The sequence below is a fragment of the Microtus oregoni genome, unplaced genomic scaffold, assembly GCF_018167655.1.
Source record: "Microtus oregoni isolate MIOR12 unplaced genomic scaffold, Mior012 000041F_ref0000270, whole genome shotgun sequence".
Lineage (NCBI taxonomy): Eukaryota > Metazoa > Chordata > Mammalia > Rodentia > Cricetidae > Microtus > Microtus oregoni.
In genome coordinates, this window is record NW_024543208.1 from 15,655,560 (window position 1) to 15,675,236 (window position 19,677).

Consider the following 19,677-nt stretch of genomic DNA (forward strand, 5'->3'; position numbering starts at 1 on the left):
GTGCCCCCTCTGTATATTCCTTGGGCTGTTTTCACCATCCTCCCGCAAGGGTGAATCAGCCATCCCCTTTAGTAACAAATCCAGTGGTCAAGCAAGCCAAGACTCGACTCACACCAGAACGCAGGGTCCAGCCAAGACTCGGCTCACACCAGAACCCAGGGCCCAGAGAAGACTCGACTCACACCAGAACCCAGGGCCCAGAGAAGACTCGACTCACAACAGAACTCAGGGTCCAGAGAAGACTCGACTCACACCAGAACTCAGGGCCCAGAGAAGACTCGACTCACACCAGAACCCAGGGTCCAGAGAAGACTCGACTCACACCAGAACCCAGGGTCCAGAGAAGACTCGACTCACACCAGAACTCAGGGTCCAGAGAAGACTCGACTCACACCAGAACCCAGGGTCCAGAGAAGACTTGACTCACAACAGAACTCAGGGCCCAGAGAAGACTAGACTCACAACAGAACTCAGGGTCTAGCCAACACTCGACTCACAACAGAACTCAGGGCCCAGAGAAGACTCGACTCACACCAGAACGCAGGGTCCAGAGAAGACTCGGCTCACACCAGAACTCAGGGTCTAGCCAACACTCAACTCACACCAGAACGCAGGGTCAAGCTCTCCATCCCTGCAGGCCATGCCTAGCCTTGTCTTTTCCTTCCCTTCCCATCTATCTACCTAGCTAACAGTCCCTGCTACAGTCAGACTGTGAGAAAACTTCCAGGGCAGAGGAGAGAAGGAGAGGCAGAGAGAGATGAGGAGATATGGGGGGAGAGAGAAGAGAGAGAGAGGAGGGGGGAGGAAGGGAATAAAGACTTACCGGTTCTCCTGAGAGGCCCTTGGCACCTGAAGGGCCTGAGGGTCCAGGGATGCCCTGTGGAAAGGCAGGTGACCTTAATCTCTTAGAGCTTCTCCATTAAGCCCATTCCCTTGACCTTAGGCTAGTTCTATGGTGTGTCCAGGTTCCGTGCTTATAGCTGAGATGAGGCCACAGGGCACCTGGGGATTCCCATGAAGGTCTAAAACTCACGGTGATCCTTCCCCACCTGCCCCCGAAGCCCCAGGTTGAAAATTCCAGAATGGACCCTACTTACACGGAAGCCTCTTGCACCTGAGTGGCCTCGCTCACCAGCTGCACCCTGGAAACACAATGGACATCATTAGAGGCATGGGTCACAACAAATGGAGGAAGGGCAAGGGATCTGTCACATACCTGTTGTCCAGGCTGGCCAGGTCTGCCCCGAGATCCCACACGGCCCTGTGAGGAGCAGAGTATGGGAGGTGGGAGATGGGCTCATGGGGACACTTTCAGAGAGGAGAGGACCTCCGAGGGCTCATGGGGACACTTTCAGAGAGGAGATCACCTCCGAGGTCAGATGTCCTCCCCAACACACTGCCTGTGGGCATACCTAAGATTTGTCAAGGGGATGGCTGCCACAGTCACCACAGATGGGAACGGCAGAGCTATGTGACCCACCCAATGGCCTTTCTTTGCTTTCTTTGTCTGAGCTCCAGGAGTCTGGGCCGTGACAGAATGAGTTGCTGGGAACACGCCCTGACTTCTTCGAGGGTCTCTCTGCTACTTTAGGGGGCCAGGGGCAAGAGGGAAACCCCAGCGGGAAGTCTGTACCTTCAGGCCCTTGGACCCCTGCTCCCCAGCTGGTCCATCAGGTCCTCGAGGGCCCTGGAAAAGGAAGAAGACTCCAGCACAGTGGACTGGACAGCAGGGGTCTCCCTTGGGCTGTGAACCAGGAGAGTGAGCGTGCCTCAAGCCTCTGGATTTCCCTGTTCCTCCCCTTCCACACACAGCCACGGCTTGGGTGGTTCTTCAGAGACCTGGGAGAACCAGCTAAAGACCCTAAATGCAATGGCTGTAAGGGTCATTCTGTCTAAAGTGTCCAGAGTGGTTGCCACCAACCAGCCTGTTTCCAGATGTAGAGGCTGCTGAAGCAGAGAAGCCTGTGGCCATGTTCCCACAGCGGACCTCAGTTTACTGCCTCTTTCTCCTTCATTACCCCACGACCTGGTTTTAGGGAGATGAAGGCAGGAGGGGGGCGGCATCCCAGGTCACGGGCAGAGCTGGGCCCAAGAGATACTCCTGGTTTGGGGCTCTGTGTGTGGCACAAGCTCACACCTTCCTGGAAGGACACAGCCCTTGGAGTGGAGGCTCAGAGGCCTGGTTCATGCAGCACACTGACGACCCTGCCTGAGATCCAAGCCTTTTTAGGAGAAAAGCAGCAGACACAGTCACAGAGAAAGACAAATGGACATGGAGCTGCTTGTGGCCAGCAAGTAATGGGGGGCCAGAACTGGAGCCCAAGCCAGCGAGGTCGCCACTCATCTGGACGGGAGTATACTCCCTGTCACAGAAGGTATCACGCCAGGACCTCTAAGCATCCAAGAAAGCTGTCCATGGAGTAGGCTGTCCATGGGGACAAAGTCTAGAAGCCAGGGTTGAGGCATAGAGAAAAAGGAGCCATACCTCCTGCCGGGGGGAGGGAAGAGACAGTGGCTACCAGCCACCTTGGGTGTGCCCTGTTATAGAAGAATATGGTACTTGGTAGCCTGTTCTTAAGGTTCCCTAGCCACCCCCTTCCCTTGTGGCCTTGGAGGGCCTTCCTATGGTAGGAAGCCTAGGGTCCAGCAGGGCCAGGTCAGTCTCAGGGGCAGAAAGTCCAGCCTACCATAGCCTCCTGAAAAAGGGCAATAGGATAGAGGGAAACCCAGCCTCTGTGGCCATCTTAGGGTCAAAGCTCTTGGGAAATAACTGGGTTGGCATACCTAAGCAGGCCGGCTCTGTTGCTGGCCCATTTTACAGAGGGGAAAGCAGAGACTGCGGAGAAGAGCCTTAATCTGAGAGCTCAGACGTAGTACTAGATGTTCACATATCCCAACATCCTTTAGCCTCAGAGAGGTAAAGAGACTAGCTTCAGGTTGTACAGCCACAGACTGGGAAGGCAAGAGACTTGCCCACTCATGGTCGGACTGGGTGCTTTCGTTTTTTCGTGGGATGCCAATGGGTCTTGTCTCCAGACCCTCCCACCATAGAATGTCTGCCCTACATCTGTGCAGGAAAGGCTGCATGGCCTTGCAGACCTCCCATGCCCATCCCACAGCACCAGTGGGAAAACTGAGACCCAGAGAGCACAGTGCCTTCCAAAGGACACAGGAGAACCCAGGAACTCAACAGGTGTGGCCTGAACTTCAATCCTAAAGGTGCAGTCCCCGCCTCTCGGTGTCCCCAATCTCACGACCGCTCTGCCAAAGCTCACAGAAGATGGCTCTGGCCCTCACCTGCCTTTCCCAGTCCTGAATACTCCAGTGGAAACCTGGCTTTCCTCAAGCGGGATGTGCATGCATATTGGAGGTGGGACAGCTCACTCTGTCAGTGTGGAGGGCTCAGACCTCTGCAGTTCACCCGGAAGCTGGCTTAGCTTTCCTGGTCAGGGTGCACCCAGAAGCCCGTAGGCCTTGTCTCCCTTAAGAGTCGCAGAAGGTATGGCTACTGAGGAGCCAAAGCAATTTCTCATTTTCCCATTGCTGGACGGCTGCTCAGGCCATCCAGTTCAGGGGGTGTCTTAAAACTAGACCCTGCAGGAGGAGAATGGTATCAGAACCCACACGGTGTGTGGGAAGAGGCCTGGACAGCCTCCACCATCTTTTCCTCTCCACGGAGGCCACATGCCCTGGCACCTTCACACCAGTAGGTAGGAGATCACTCCACTTACCCCTTCCAACTGCAAAGAAGACTAAATTCAGTGTGTCTGAGAGGCAGATTCTTGGGTTATAATCTCTGCTCTACCACTTCTAAACTGTGTAGCCTGAGGCAAGCGTCATAACCTGTCTCTGTTGGCATTTTCTGAGGGAAACAGCACTTCCCTGGCAGGGTGGTGCCAGGAGTCAAATACATGGCAGACAACACAAAGCCTTGGCGAATCCTCTCGGCTGCTATACTCAGACCAACTCTGTGGTTCCCGGCTACCCTCCACATAGGATGTGTGTGCTCCCGAAGTCTGCCTCACGAGGCCAGGCAGGGTGTAGGCCTGCCCTATTGTCCCAGGTGTCTGCCTCCAGTGGTATCTCACACAGTAGGAGTGGCGGCCCAGTCAGGGAAGGATGGCTGGGCTCAGCTTCCAGCAACAGATTCTGGGTGTGCCTGGCCCCTGCCCGGTGCTACAGGATCTACAAGGCTCAGAGTGGGGTAGGCAACAGGAGCAGAAGCATTCTCACTTACCCGGCGTCCCTTGGCGCCCCTCATGCCTGGTGGACCTCGAGATCCTGGAGGGCCCTGTGGGGAGGAGAGGGCACTTAGAAGCAATGGTGGGGCAGGGAAGCCAGTGGTCGTAGCGCTTAGAAGTAGGCACTCTGGCTTGCTAGGAGAAGCTCCTGGCAAGTGATAACCCCGAGACTGACTAAGTGCCCTAGGTGTCTGGGTGAGCAGGGACTCCCTGGACAAACCATTTTCTTATCTCTCAGTCACCAGTGAGAGGTGATAGTGGTGTGTGGCAAGCCTCTCCTCTAATCCCTGTGTCCTTTCTCTCCTGAGGGGGAACTCGAGGTCTGTTCCTCATCCCCACCTAAACCATGCACAGCCCTAGATAGGTGTCCCCTACCCCACGCATTAAGAGCCCTGAGGGTGGAGGAGGAGTCTGTTGGGTCAGAGCAGGACAGACAGGGGAGAGGCAGAGAGCAAGGGGCAGGACTGGACTAGGTGCAGTGGTCTGAGGGTCGACTGGGCTCACATAAGGAACGTGGAGGCTGAGCAGATAATTGGCAACACTTAGAGCTTTCTGAGTGTGTCAAATGAGCCAAGAATGAATTCAAAATCAAACAGATTGTGAATCAGAGGTATTTTTTGACTGTGCTCACCTGTGTTGCATTGTGTGACCACACAACACACACACTCTGCTCTACACACACTTGTGTTGTATTGTGCCCACACAACACACACACTGCACTACACACGCCATCACACCCAGCAAGTGCTGCCTACAATGCCTGTTCGGAACTGCCGTGTTTTAACTGTTTCCTGCCCTTACAGAAGTGGAACACTTCAATAAAGAAAAACAAAGACTTCAAACGTTTTCCTACCATCATCTTCAGCACAGAAGTATCAAATTAGCATATCCTAGATTGTATTAGGATTTTGATTTTTAAAATGGCTTTGTTGACTTGAGTTCCCCTAAAAACAAACCATTCAGTGAATCTGACTTGGAATTAGAACACCATTCCCAGCAGTTTCTGAATGGCCCCAAACACACCCCTGCCATTTTTATTACATATTTACGCAAAGCAGAATTTTCAGCATTGGTGATTAAATTTAAAACATCTGACAATCAACTCTGCAAAGCAGTGAGGATGCCTAAGGAACGGCAGTATCAAATAGTCAGCCAAGATGTAACGCTCCATGTAGAAGTGATTAAGTGCTGCCATGTCGGTGGGATGGAAGCTTGCTGTCATACTTAACGACAGAGAAATGACTCGGGTGCCAAAGAACTGCACAGAGAGAATCTCTGGATGACGTATTATCAGTGGCTATTCACCCGTCGAGCTATTTTATATAACTATATACCCAGCGTTGCATAAAAGCTTCTTAGGTGAGGAATCATGAGTGCAAACGGCCTGACATAGTCTATGCATAGAGAACCATCTGTGCCAGCCAGCCAGACCCTGTGATGGAGGCAGAAGCCCTCTCAGAGAGGGGCAGCCTTACCCCGCTCTGGATCCCAGTGAGAAGCCAGCTCCTCCCTGCTGCTCCCACAAACCTGAGGTGCAGACATAGCTGCTGTCCTCCACAAACACAGTCTGCCACTGCTGGGGCTTGAAGTGAGACCAGCATGCACCCTGACCCAGTGAGAGCTAGTGCGGCTGCCGCCCAGGCTCGTATAGTAAGAAGGCAGACCTGACAGGCAGTTGGTGGGGACAGTGACAACCTGAGTAAGACAGGCTGTTTTCCAGAATGTTCTTTCAGAAGGCATGTAGCACATTCTCTGAGGCCCCAAGAGACAGGTTCGACATGGATAAGCTAAATCCTTCAAAGGATCCAAGGCCATGGGACCGCACCGCAGCAGGACCCAGTTCCGGGCCACTAGCTGTGCCGTCTCAGCCAATCATCTCGCCGCGGTGTCCTCATTGATGTCCCAGGTCCTTCCCACCTGCCTCCCTAGACCTAAGTGTGGGGCGGGGCTGAGTTCAGAGTGAAGATGTTAGTATGACTGGAAAATGCTCATCAGATGGGCAATTAGCAGGAATGGTATCCAACGGTAGATGCCATCCCTGTGGCAAGCATTGTATCACACAGTAGCTGGTGCCATCTATGAGAGGCTCAGGCATAACAGCACATGGAATATTAGCTGATTCTTGCCACGATGGTGATGGCAGCCTGATGCTGACTGACAGGTGGGGAAACTGAGGCAGAGGAGGCCTCAGGTGTGGAGGTGCACACAGACGTGTGTGTGTGTGTGTGTGTGTGTGTGTGTGTGTGTGTGTGTGTATGCAAACCAGAGGTCATTTCTGGATTTCCTCCTCCCCACCTTATTATTGTGAGACAGGGTCTCTCACTGAACCTGAGTTTGACAACTCCGCTAGGCTGGCAGGTCAGCAAGCCCCCTCAGAACCTCCTGTTTCCACCTCCCTACAGCTGGGGAGATGGTACAGATGCTCACCACACCTAGCTGAAGTCCTAGTGTTTGCCCAGCAAGCACTTTACCGGATGAACCATCTCCCCAGGCCCAGAGGGAAGACCCTAAGCACTCCTGGGCTCAGGCTTCAGTTCTGAACATGGGCCTGCGGCTGGACCCCTGGGCTGAAAACCATTCTCTGCCTCCCGCTCTTATCCACCAAAGTGCCAGTCCTGAATTCCTAGCCAGATGTGGCTTTTCCCTCTCATGATCAGGGCAGAAAACAAGCAAAAACAACCAACTAACCAAGCAAACAAACAAACAAAACCACATGTGACTGTGACCCCCAGAGGGTGGCTCTGCCCAGGGACACCTTTCCACTGGCTCAAAGAACAGTGGGGGAGGACACAACCAAGCTGCTCCTGCGTTGCCCTGTACAGAATCTCAGCCCTGCCCTGTCCCATCTGCACTGTCACAACGTTCTGTAGATTTCACATGAACAAAATACAGGCTCAGGGAAGAGTGCAGGTTCTGTCTCGGAGCCCACCCAGGTCTGGACTTGATGGGTTTGTGCTTAGGAGAGATGAGAGTTTTATTTACCCGGGATCCAGGCTCTCCAGGGCTCCCAATTCCACCTGGCATTCCGGGATGGCCCTGCCAAGGAGGAAGAAAAATGTAAGGTCATCTGGGGAAGGTGCCATATCCCCTTCAGCTCTGTGACAGGGGATCAGCTCCAACCCAGGGCAAGGAGGTCAAAAGTCAAGCCTGGCCAGGGATTTGGAGAGATAGCATATGGTATGTGAGGCTATGCCAGGAGAGAAGAGAGGATGCAGATGTACTCCTTACCATCAGCCCCTTGGGTCCAGGTGCGCCTGGGGGTCCCATCACTCCACGGTCTCCCTGTGTTGGAGACAGCAAGGAACGTAGGTTATGGCTGGGGCTCAGAGACTGTGGGACTCTGGGGACAGGGACCCATAGGGAGGTAGGAGCTTGACAATGGCCTATGGACTCATTCTCAGCTCACTCACATTGTCAGGTAGGTAAGTTTCAGTGGCAAGAAACCTCAGCCTTCTCTGCCAGAGCAAAAGCACACGCCCCTGGGCCAGGATGGTCCAGATGAAGGATGCAGCAATTGCATCACTTCTTTGATCCTGGCCCATGTCATGTGGTTCTCGTTAGGCCTGGCACCCCGGGACTGGGCTTGCTAAAGCAGAGACAACCATAGCCACTTTTCTTTCTCTCTGCTCACGGACATCCTCCTCCCCGATGGTACACCAGATAATCAGACATCACTCATGTCCTCTGGACCAATTTAAACAGGTTTCAAAGTCAGGAGCAGCAGGTAAGGCTACAGCCATCCTGTCTCTGTTTCTGCGAGGCCTATTCCTCCTCTTCAGGTAGAAAGCAGTTAAGCACCCACTGTGTCCTGACACTACTATGCACCAAGCCATGAGGAGGAGACACAGATCAATTCCCATAACCCAAGATACCCGGCATGGCAGGGGATGATGGGGACCTCTAGAAGATGCATCCTGGACCAGGTATGGGTGGCAGGGGTTGGGGTACAGTGCTAGACCCTGTCATAGGGGATGTGACCAGCTGGTGATGAAGGAAGAAGATTCCCTTTGAAGGACCCCGACAAGTGACCCGGCAGAAAGGACATGGGTGGATGGGCACGGGAAGAGGGGACCTGCCCAAAGCAACGGTCCATAGGTGAGGAAGGACGTGAGAAACTTAAGCAATAGAACCAGAGTTGGCTTTGATGCTATGGGATGGTTACATAAGCTGTGAGCACTGGGGGCAGGGGGGGGGGGCTCCTGTAGAAACTCTGCAGCTTTGGTGAGTGGTTACCTACTCTGAAACAGTGTGAAGGGGCAGGAGGAGTGTGGGGAGGCTGCTGGAGACCAGACGGTCTGGGAAATGAGGAAGAGTGACGTACATGAGTCTGCAAGGCTAGGAGGACCCAAGTCAGACAAGGGAAGCCACAGACTTCTACTTGGCTGAGGGGCTGAGTTGGCAAAATGTGGCCTCCGGGATGGACCAGGGTTCTAATCTCTGCTCTGTCATTTATAATCTGGGTGGCCTTGGGTCAGCCACCACTCCTGTTGGACTCTCAGTGATCCCTCTCTGTCAGATGGAGCTTCCAAGGGCTACGGAGCTGGGTGATGCCAGTAGGCAGCCCCAGGCACAAGCATCAACTGATGGTCACACCAAAGTCTGGTTGTGCTTACAGGTGAAGATAAGAACTCTGGGGGGACAGGGACATAGGCTCTTGGAGAGCAAGGGATGCCAGAACCAGAGGGAGGTGGTACAGTATCCGCAGCTCACTGGCCCCCTGGCTCTTCTCTTGATGGAAAAGTGCAAGCTCTGAGGGTTTGCCTCTGTGGTGCACACTTACCTTCTCCCCCACGATTCCAGGCTCCCCGATCAGACCAGTGAATCCCATAAGTCCCTGGGAAGGACACAAGAAAAACTAGTGAATCTGTGGGCACACTGAGTCTCCTCTGAGGCCCAGCCCTCCCACACTCACCCCCAACCCAAGCTGCATCCAATGACTGTACGGCTGGAACTGCTGCGGAAGGGCATGGCCTCTGCCGCTTCTCCCCACTGCTCCACCAGATGGTTCAGATTTGAGAACCAAGCGGTGGGGCTGCTGCCAGCAACCCTGGGAGCCAAGCATTCTTCCCGTGCCAGAAGCAGGCTGGGATCCCTACACGTTTGGAGAACCGTAGTGGGGGAGATGAGCTGGGAAGAGGCCATCTGTTTCCATCTTTTAGGGCTCTGGGACTGTTACAGAGACAAACAAATTTGTTGACTGAGACAGGAACACCCTAACCGTCTACACTAGAGACAGGGTGGAATTTGGGAAGGGAAGGTTTCCACTGAAGGGCTTTTCTTTGCTGAAAGCATATGTGCTCAGACATACAGACATAAACACATGAACAAAAAGGCACTTAGATACACCCAGATAGACACACATATACAAAGACACATATACACAGAGACACACAGATATGCCTAGATATGCACATACAAAGACACATATAAACATGCATAAAGACATACACACACAAGCACACAGATACACACAGACACACATGCACAAAGACAGACACAGATACACACAGACACACATGCACAAAGACAGACACAGATACACACACATGCACACAGACACAGATACAGATGGCACACACATGCACACAAACACACACAGGTACACATAGACATGCAGATACACAGGTATATCCATACAGAGAAATGTGCATACATACACATACATGCATATCTCCTTTGGATCTTTTTAACCCTACTGTGTGAAAGCTTGCCTCTGAGTCCCAGAGGCTGCTCTTAGTGGTCTCGCTGTCACCCTGAGCAGGTAAGTGTGCACATGGCTAGGGCAGGTGAATAGCCAAGAGTCCCAAGGAGGTGGAGCACTGGCTGGAACCCACTTCCTTCTGTCGAGACACATACTCAGGGTTCATGTATGGGTCAGGAGGGCTTTAAGAAGTTTTAGGAGATCCCAGATATACCCCAGGCATTTCCCTAAAAATTAGGACATACGGGGACGGGTGGGTTTGTCCTATGAAATCTGTTCTGTGTGCCGAACTTCCGAGCAAAGTGAGATGAGACCCAGCGCTGTTAACAGCCCAGAGGATCTGGAAAGCCAGGCTACCTGCTGGGGCGATGGGAGGGGGAAGAGCACTGCTCAGTACACAAATCCCGTTCTTTTTTCCCTGAAGACAGCTACTCCCAGGGGCCACAAATGTGGTGGCAGTCAAGGGGGTGGATGTGGGGATTCAGATGATTCACCTCCCAGCACAGGGGACAGCAAAGAACATGGTGACTGAGTGAACCCGCATCATCGCCACCCACGGATGGCCAGGGGCTCTTTCCGAGGTGGTGTGAAGGGCTACGGTGTGAGCTATGGGCCATGGATAGTATGTCATGGAGGACCCTTGGCAACAACTAAACAAAACGTGGGCATGAGAGCTCATGTCATAACACTACTATTTGAGAAGCTGAGACCGTAGCAGAATCTCGAGTTTGGGTCCTGGGTGAGCTGTGTAGAAAGTACCAGGACAGACAGGGATACTTCAAAACCAAACAATCCAATGATATGTTTCCATCAATATGTTTCAATAATGTATCGATTACATATATAATTGTGTATAATATAATATATATAAGTATAATTCAATAATAAATAAACCAGACTATTTCTAAGGTGACAGCAGCATGGACTTACCTAGCCCTGTGTGTGGAGCTCCATGTCACTCAGACTCCAGGTTTATGGAAACTGAACACATTGGTCTGTCTATACAGATCAATGAGATTGACAAGAATAAAGCTTCCTCCAATTTCCTAATGGCTTTGACTGGTCAAGACCCAAATGCTTTTCAAGGGGCAAAGGGTTAGGATAGCACCTGAACTTCCCACCAAGAGGCACCCAGACATGTAAATAGTACCAGGGAAGGGAACACAAGCCTGGCTCTGTGAAAAAGGACCTGCCCGATGGGTCTGAAGAAAGGAATTTCATGGCTACTTTAAATTTGTTATTTGTCAGGACCTAGAAGACATAAGCCGTCAATAAGAAGCCAGATGGATCTGAGTAAGAGATGTCCTCACACCATGCCCTCCAGAACCCCACCATGGTGTGATCCCCTTGTGCAGAGGGCTTTGATCTGGCAGGATGTCAACTGGAAAACAGTAGTTTCAGAGGCTCCAGGCTTTCACCTGACGGGGGAGCAGAGAAGCAGCTCTTAAAGCCAGGGCACAGCTGCTCCTCTCTGGCTGGCACCTCGCCACCTTCTCATAGCGTTCTGCTAGTCATGGGGCGCTTGCTTCTGAGAATCAGTCACCACTCTGGGTAGGAGCTGATATGCTCACTGTCCTTGCGGGCTCACACCTTGTCCCCGGCACCCAGGACAGGGCCTGACAAGCAGTCTGTGCTCACTGGTAGATGAACATGAGGGCTCTGGGGATGGAAGCACTTTCTGCGTTGTCTGGGTAGCACTTGGGAACCCAGAGTCTCTCAAGTCAGAGTCAATTATGAGTTACACTATTGCCTATGAGATCTTGGTGGACAAGCTATTTAATTTCTCAGGGCTTCAGTTGTCTCATTTTCCAGATGGGAGTCCTAACAGCTCCCATCGCAGGACTGCTGGGGGACTGCAGACACTTGTGTCGAGTGTTTGGCGCAGAGCCTGCTACCTCACGGGTGCGCAATAAATGAAGCTGTCACTGTGATTACAAGCAGGGCCTATGGTGTGAGCTTGGGGGATCTCTCCTGGGGAGCCTGTGCTTCTGCACAAAACAGAAAACAGTTACCCGTTTGCTGCGGCCATGTGGAGAGGAGCTGGTGTTGCTGCAGACCTTACAGCCAGTGCAGGAGCCAGTACTGATCTCAGCTCAGACGCCCTCCAGCCACAGTCTGTGACTGCCGCTAGACCCACAGCTAGCTGGGGACTCTGCTGTCCCAGTGAGCCATGGCTATTCCAGGCAGGGTGGAATAACCCCTCTTGGCCCAGCTCAGACACTACCCCTTTTGAACATACTGTTGATCCCATTTTTCCTCCCAAGTTTGTGACCCAAACTGCCAGTGAGGGCCAGAATCCAGGGTTTCTTAACCTGGAGATTCTGTAGGCCTCTATGGATGGAAGGCAGAGCGTCCAGGAACTTGAATAAAAAAATACTATATATAGTATATATATATATATAGTATATGTATATATGGTATATAGTATATGTGTGTACACACACACACATACACATATACACACACATTACCCTCTCATCAAAATGTTGTGTTTTCTTTAAATACTATGTATGCAGTGTATGCAACCTGTCTAGGAGTATCAAACATCTGTGACTGTCCATCTGCTTATATGTCACTATAACCGATCCTACACAGATCTCAAAACATCATTACATTTTAACAATGATACTGCTAGGTATCATTGTTGAGTGTATTAATTCAGAAGTCGATACATGTATGCCACATGTGAACACATGTTCTGTATGTATCTCAGTGTAATCAGCTGTCTTAGAATCCTTCACTTTTAACTTTATCCACTTGAATCTACTCAAAGAAGTGGGAGGTGTTTGCGGGCTTCCGTAGCCTAGCAAAGGTATCTAAGGCGCAGAAAACGATCAGGGCTCTGGAAAAATAAATGATTTCCAAGGATCCTGGTGTCCTAATGGTCTGGCGTTCTAAGTATCTGTTTCCCCAGGCCAATCATTTGCATAGCTATGAATTTGAATTTGCTGTTTTTTTTTCCAGTCAGGAAATACATGGAGGCAGCAGCAGCCTTCCCGAGCTCCTGGCTTCCCACAGAATGTACTCGAATGGCACTGGAAAGACTTCAGACATGTTGAACTCCCACACTTTAATTCCTATCTTTCTCTCAGCAGATGTCACAGCTTGTGAGGAAGCCTGTCACACATGAGTCTCTTGCCATGGATGGCACTTCGAGGCACAACTGAATACGTCTGTGCCCTGCTACTCTTTCTCCTCCATACTTGAGGAAGCCCCTCCCAAGGAACCTAGAGGGGTGGAAAATATCTCCCCAATTCTACTGTGAGCCTTGAGGCTAAGCTGAAGGAGGCACTGAGGCTTGGAGGGAGGCCACAAGGTCACCATCTCCACAGCACCCAGCATCACTGGTAGAGAAGGGTAATGAGCTACAAACTCCCTTCAGCTGACTAGTGGTCACCTTCCTTCTGTAGACCTTGCTCCTGCTTCCCAGCTGTCTGGAGCCTCTGGTTTGAGTTTTACCTTCTTTACAACTCAGGGTGGCCTGGATTTTGCTTCTGGAGAGAGATCTACTTCTTTAGTTAAGTGAACACAGTCATTTTGAGGAACTCTCTGGTTTAATCCCAGTTCTAGGAGGTGAAATCACATTGAGCAAATGCACCAAAAAAATTTTGCATTCAAGAGTCAGGGCTTAGGAAGGAACCGTGTTAGTCAGGGATCTCTCTTTCTTGAGAGTGTGTGAGCGGCCTGGCTCTGGTATGTTACCAGCCTTTGCAGCCCAATGGCTGAGTGGCTGCCTAGCAATGGGCTTGGCATAAGTAGTTGACACCATCCCTAACTTACCTGTTCCCCCACAGGCCCTGGCCGTCCAGGATCCCCTGGTTCTCCCTGTAAAGGAACAAAGAAAAGGGACAGTCAGGACAGGAGACTGGACATGGAAATCACTGAGGAAGTAGTGAGGGCCAAGTGGCCTTAGGTGTCATTGGTGAGGATGAACCGGGAGTCCCAACGTCTCCAGACTTTGACTTTGAAGAATCCAAATGGTTAGCAACAACCAGAGTGTGCTCCCCAACACTGCAGTCAGCCACTCCCCCCATCCTGCTGTCCCCCCAACACTGCAGCCAGCCACTCCCCTGCCATCCTGCTGCCCCCCAACACTCCACTCCTCCACTCCCCCCAACCTGCTGTCCCCCCAACGCTGCAGTCATCCACTCCCCCCATCCTGCTGTCCCCCAACACTCCACTCCTCCACTCCCCCCATCCTGCTGCCCCCCAACACTGCAGTCAGCCACTCCCCCCCATCCTGCTGCCAACCAACACTGCAGTCAGCCACTCCCCCCATCCTGCTGTCCCCCAACACTGCAGTTATCCATTCCCCCCATCCTGCTGTCCCCCAACACTGCAGTTATCCACTCCCCCATCCTGCTGTCCCCCAACACTGCAGTCAGCCACTCCCCCCATCCTGCTGTCCCCCAACACTCCACTCCTCCACTCCCTCCAGCATCCTGCTGCCCCCCAACACTGCAGTCAGCCACTCCTCCATCCTGCTGCCCCCCAACACTCCACGCCTCCACTCCCCCATCCTGCTGTCCCCCAACACTGCAGTCAGCCACTCCCCCCATCCTGCTGTCCCCCAACACTCCACTCCTCCACTCCCTCCAGCATCCTGCTGCCCCCAACACTGCAGTCAGCCACTCCTCCCATCCTGCTGCCCCCCAATACTGCAGCCATCCACTCCCTCATCCTGCTGCCCCCCAACACTGCAGCCATCCACTCCCTCATCCTGCTGCCCCCCAACACTGCAGTCAGCCACTCCCCCATCCTGCTGCCCCCCAACACTGCAGTCAGCCACTCCCTCTGAGAAAGGTTCCCGGGCATCTTGACTCCTGTGGAACCTCAAGCATCCTGGCTCATTTTGTTAGGGTGGGAACTAAGGCCCAGAGGGTTGGAAGGATTGTGTAAGATCACAGAGCCTGCTAGAAGGAGGGCTAGAATTGGGACCTTCGTCAACCTGACTGTGGCCCATTCCATGCAGGGTGCCCACTGCAGGTAGAGCTGGGAATGCAGGTAAAGATCATTAGGAAACTAACTTCCACCCTGCCAACCTTTGTGACCAGCACAAATAGCCTTGAAGAGTCCTGTCTCTGTGCTGGGCTCAGTCCCCCAGCTTCTAGTACTTGGTGGCCTGGTATGGCTTTGCCTGGCAGCTGTGATCTCTGCTGGACAGATCTTACTCTAGAGGTGGCCATAGCAGCCACAGTCTCTCCATGGTCATCAGCTGCCCTGGAACGAGTCTGCCCATATGTGTCACCTTTCACCTAACTAGTCTCAGAGGGACTGTGGCCAGGTCTCGGAGGGCAGGACACATGATCGCAGGGGCCTCGGAAAGAAAGTACAGCTCATGTGCCCTAACCGTCGTCTTGCCCTCCCCTCGGTTACTCCCCAAATGTCATTCACACACACTGGCAGGGCCAGATGCACGGCCAGGGATCCTCCAGTTGTTTCACGCTTTCCAACCCGACCATAGACGTGGTCCAGCACCGCCCCCTCTGAAGTCTTCTTTGGAAATGATGGTTCATCTTCATTGTCAGCCCGACGGGATTTGAAATGGGAATAAAAGCGCCTGAGTGTGTCTGTGATGGTGTTTCTAGGGAGGCCTAACTGAGACAGGAAGACTCACTCTGAAGGTGAGCAGTACATCCCCGGGGTCTGGGGGCCCAAGTGAGTAAAAGGGAGAAAAGGAGACAGTCACCATCTCCCACTTTCTGCTTCCCACTTTGCCCAGATGCGAAGAGGCCCTGCTCCATTGCCTGGCTGCCACGAATTTCTCCATGCCTTTCCTGCCATGGCAGCTTGCACCTTCTTAAAGTGACAGTCACAACAAATCCTTCTTCCCTGTACTCTCTGTCAACTGATGCTCCCTGTTTCCTGTGACAGAGAAAAGGCCTCCACGAGACCAGGCTGCAGGCAAGCCTATCAGGCAGGCCCAGTCCACTGTGGGAGGACTACCCCTAAGCTGGTGGCCCTGAGTTCTAAAAGAAAGCAGAGGGGCTGGAGAGATGGCTCAGCGGTTAAGAGCACTGCCTGCTCTTCCAAGGGTCCTAAGTTCAATTCCCAGCAACCACATGGTGGCTCACAACCACCTGTGATGAGGTCTGGTGCCCTCTTCTGGCCTGCAGGCATACAAGCAGACAGAATACTGTATAAATAATAAATAAATAAATATTTAAAATAAATAAATAAAAGAAAGCAGACTAAGCAAGGTACAAAGAGAAAGCCAAGGCCTCTGCATCAGCTCCTGCCTCCAGGTTCCTGTCCTGTGTGAGTTTCTGTCCTGGCTTCCTTCTGTGATGAACAGTGATGTGAAGAGTAAGTCAGATAAACCCTGTCCTCCCCAAGGAGCTTTTGGTCGTGGTATTTCATGACAGTAACAGTGACAAAGACATTCTCTGAACTAGATTTCCGTCAGGCATTTGTCACTGATAAGAAAGGTAGCCCACTCCCTCCCTGGGGTCAGAAAAAGGCCCATTAACAAACACACTACATAGTTATTGTACAACTGGGGCTATACAGAGGCCCCTAGAAGAAAACAGAAATCTTCCACTCCGGTTAAGCATTGTCTGTCTCTTGCTTCTGCTCAGCATAGGAAGAAGGCAGGTGCTACTCCTGCTCAAGCCACCATTCACAGCCTGACCCGGAGTGTCTGCACTGTACCCCGCATTCACAGACCACCCCCGAGTGTCTGCACTGTACCGTACATTCACAGCCTGCCCCCGACTGTCTGCACTGTACCCCGAATTCACAGCCTTCCCCAAAGTGTCTGCACTGTACCCTACATTCACAGCCTGCCCCGGAGTGTCTGCACTGTACCCCGCATTCACAGACCACCCCAGAGTGTCTGCATTGTACCCCACATTCACAGCCTGCCCCGGAGTGTCTGCACTGTACCGTACATTCACAGCCTGCCCCCGACTGTCTGCACTGTACCCCGCATTCACAGACTGCCCCCGAGTGTCTGCACTGTACCCTGCATTCCCAGCCCCCGGAGTGTCTGCACTGTACCCCGAATTCACAGCCTTCCCCAGAGTGTCTGCACTGTACCCTGCATTCCCAGCCCCCGACTGTCTGCACTGTACCCTACATTCACAGCCTGCCCCCCGAGTGTCTGCACTGTACCCCATATTCACAGTCCACCCCCCGAGTGCCTGTACCCCGTTACTTGACAACCCCGGCTGTTGGACACTGTGGCTATATCTACTGCTTTTCCCTCTTCTGTTACCAATACCCTGGGATGAATATGGATCACTTTTTTCTCCCACTTCACTAGCCATGGGATTCAGGGCTTGTCCTGGGACTTTATATGTCAGACTCGCCCCTCTCCCTCCACCACCACCCCAGGGAGGCCCACATCTCCTCACCTTCAAACCATCCAGGCCAGGCTTCCCAGGAAACCCTTTCCTTCCAGGCTGACCCTGCAACAGACAGGCACATGAAAGGGACCAGCAGGGACAGTGCTGAGGGAGACTGGAGAACTGCAGAAGTCCAGCAGATGGAGGAACAGTGATATAGAAATCCAGTGTCAGCAGGCATACAACGAAACTCAGAGATGGTCTCCAGCTGTGTGGCCTCAGCATTGCTTCCCCAGTCCCTGGGCTGAGCTGTCGTAAGTAGGGACAATGACCCCTGCTTTTTATGGGAGAGAACAGGGAGAGGTTGGGCAGAGGACATGGGCACAGGGTGATACAGACTTCCAAACATGGTCAGAGAACTCTGAGACTCCAGGGACCCCTTTGGGAGGGTCAGGTGGGAAAGTCTGCTTCAAAGTGGCCATGAGATGTCACGTGCCTTCACCAGAGTCTGTGTGACACATGGTACCATCACTCTCAAGTGAGAACCCAGGTGACCTCACCAGAGTGACACCCATATTTGTCCACCTTCACGCTTTGCTTGAGGAAGCACAGTGATTGTGGGCACAAAAAAAGATTTCTGCCTATGAGAAGCACTGAATTGATATGCACATGTAGAGTGTGTTGGTTTTAATCATTCACATATTCACAATAAGATGTGACTCACACTAGCAAATGCTCTTGCGTACCTCATCCGTCCTGAGTATAAAGAGATACTGAGATCGGAAGCGGCACAGATGGGCAGGTGGTAAGCAAGGAAGTTGGAAGCTGGGGAAAGAATGTGTCCGTAGTTCTGGGCATTCACACCATATCCTAGCTATGGGACCCACTTCTGCAGCCTCTGATATACTGAGCAATGTGGGTGGCTCCTGGAAAAATCCACATAGAAACAGCCACATAGAACCCAACAGAGTCAAGAAGGCAGTTAAGGCCACCAACACTTGCCCTCAGTATCTGTGTTCTTTGACTAGCCAGAGGCCTCCCTGCTGGCTGCCCTGCATGTGCCCACTAGCTCAGTTCCAAGAAGCCTCACCTCCTCTTAGTCAGCAACACTCACCTCCAAGCCAGGGACTCCTGGTGGCCCCACAGGTCCTTCATCTCCCTGGAGCAGAAGAACACAGGAGAAAGACAAAGGAGAAAATTAAATGGAATTCTGGGAGAACCTGTGCTGTATGGAGGGAAAGGTGCAGAGTGTGTAGAGTCCTCGCAGGTGGATGGAGCGCCCGGCTCAGAGTCTGTCCCCACAGTGTCCTGGGTATCTGGTGAATGAGTGAAGGCCTCATAAGCGCAGAGCCTGGCTTTGCCTGGACAGCTACATGAGCAGACAGAGGCCTGGGCTGCAATGTCTCTCTCTTCTCTCCCCTCTATTCCTGTTCCTAGCTGTGACTCTCCAGTCCTCCACAGGTCACAATACCCTCCAGGTTGATCCTCTTGGCAGCCCGTGCCTGACCACAGGCCCCTCAAAGCAACCCTTTGGAAGTATCTCCAGCTCCCAACTCCACACAGCAATCCTGGAGCCAGCCCTGGGACTCTGCCAGACCCACACCCATCTCAGGGAAAGGATCGCATCATCAAAAGCTTGCTGTGGTTGCTCATTCTCCCTGAGCTGTGCACCATGATACCAAGCAAGGCTGAGGGCCTCGTGTATGAGCAAAAGCCAGGCTGCCTGTGGAAGGCCCAACAGGCCCGAGGCCAGCTCCTTCCCACCAGGTGCAGGTGAACTCTGCTGACATCCTAGCTGGGTAAGGCATGACATTCCCATGATGCCCTAGTGTCTCCCAGGAGCGTATCTGAGAATAGCATTGGATCTGAGCATGGACTCTGGCCTGAGGCACACCTGGGTTCTAGCCAAGGCCCTGATGCTACTAACATGGGGCCTGGCAGTCATTTCCCTCCCTGGATCTCCAAGAAACGACTTCTAAGAAGGGGCCGACATTTCCTATCCTCCCATATAAACTATGACAGGTGTGGAAGGAAGTCACTTGTCCCACCAGGTCAGAGAGGAATCACAGGCAGGGTTGTAATGGAACAGAAGCTCTGGTGACAAATCTGGAGTGGCCCTGGCCCCAGCAAGGCTTTGCCACCCTGGACAGAGCCAGCTGGGTGCTGGGACAGGCTAGAGAAGACAAAGCAGGACAGGACAGGACAGAGGCATCTCACCTCAGCACCCAGCTGCCCAGGTGGTCCAGGAAGGCCTCGGGCTCCAGGCTTACCCTGGGGAAAGAGAACAGAAAGAGTCTCAGAGGTAGCACCTCCATCTGATGTTGGCAGCCAAATTGGGCCATGAGATCTCTTCAAGCAAGGACCTTAGGTGGGAGAGAACTCACCTTCATGCCTTCAGGACCATTGTCCCCAGGGGGACCAATGTCTCCTGGGAAACCCTGTGGGGAAG

The 19,677-nt window shown here is 52.7% G+C and overlaps 1 protein-coding gene across 1 annotated transcript in view; it reads right to left on the reverse strand.

Moving 5' to 3' along the window:
• The window catches only part of Col27a1 (collagen type XXVII alpha 1 chain), a 119,173-nt gene that overhangs the window by 32,831 nt on the left and 66,665 nt on the right, over positions 1 to 19,677 (reverse strand). Inside the window, exons 20-32 of the mRNA XM_041632459.1 lie at positions 19,613 to 19,666; positions 19,446 to 19,499; positions 18,343 to 18,387; positions 17,298 to 17,351; positions 13,723 to 13,767; positions 9,022 to 9,075; positions 7,470 to 7,523; positions 7,224 to 7,277; positions 4,238 to 4,291; positions 1,634 to 1,687; positions 1,217 to 1,261; positions 1,098 to 1,142; positions 824 to 877 (exon numbers count right to left, since the gene is read on the reverse strand). Coding sequence (XP_041488393.1) covers positions 824 to 877; positions 1,098 to 1,142; positions 1,217 to 1,261; positions 1,634 to 1,687; positions 4,238 to 4,291; positions 7,224 to 7,277; positions 7,470 to 7,523; positions 9,022 to 9,075; positions 13,723 to 13,767; positions 17,298 to 17,351; positions 18,343 to 18,387; positions 19,446 to 19,499; positions 19,613 to 19,666 — 666 coding nt within the window. The remainder of the gene's footprint in view (positions 1 to 823; positions 878 to 1,097; positions 1,143 to 1,216; positions 1,262 to 1,633; positions 1,688 to 4,237; positions 4,292 to 7,223; positions 7,278 to 7,469; positions 7,524 to 9,021; positions 9,076 to 13,722; positions 13,768 to 17,297; positions 17,352 to 18,342; positions 18,388 to 19,445; positions 19,500 to 19,612; positions 19,667 to 19,677) is intronic.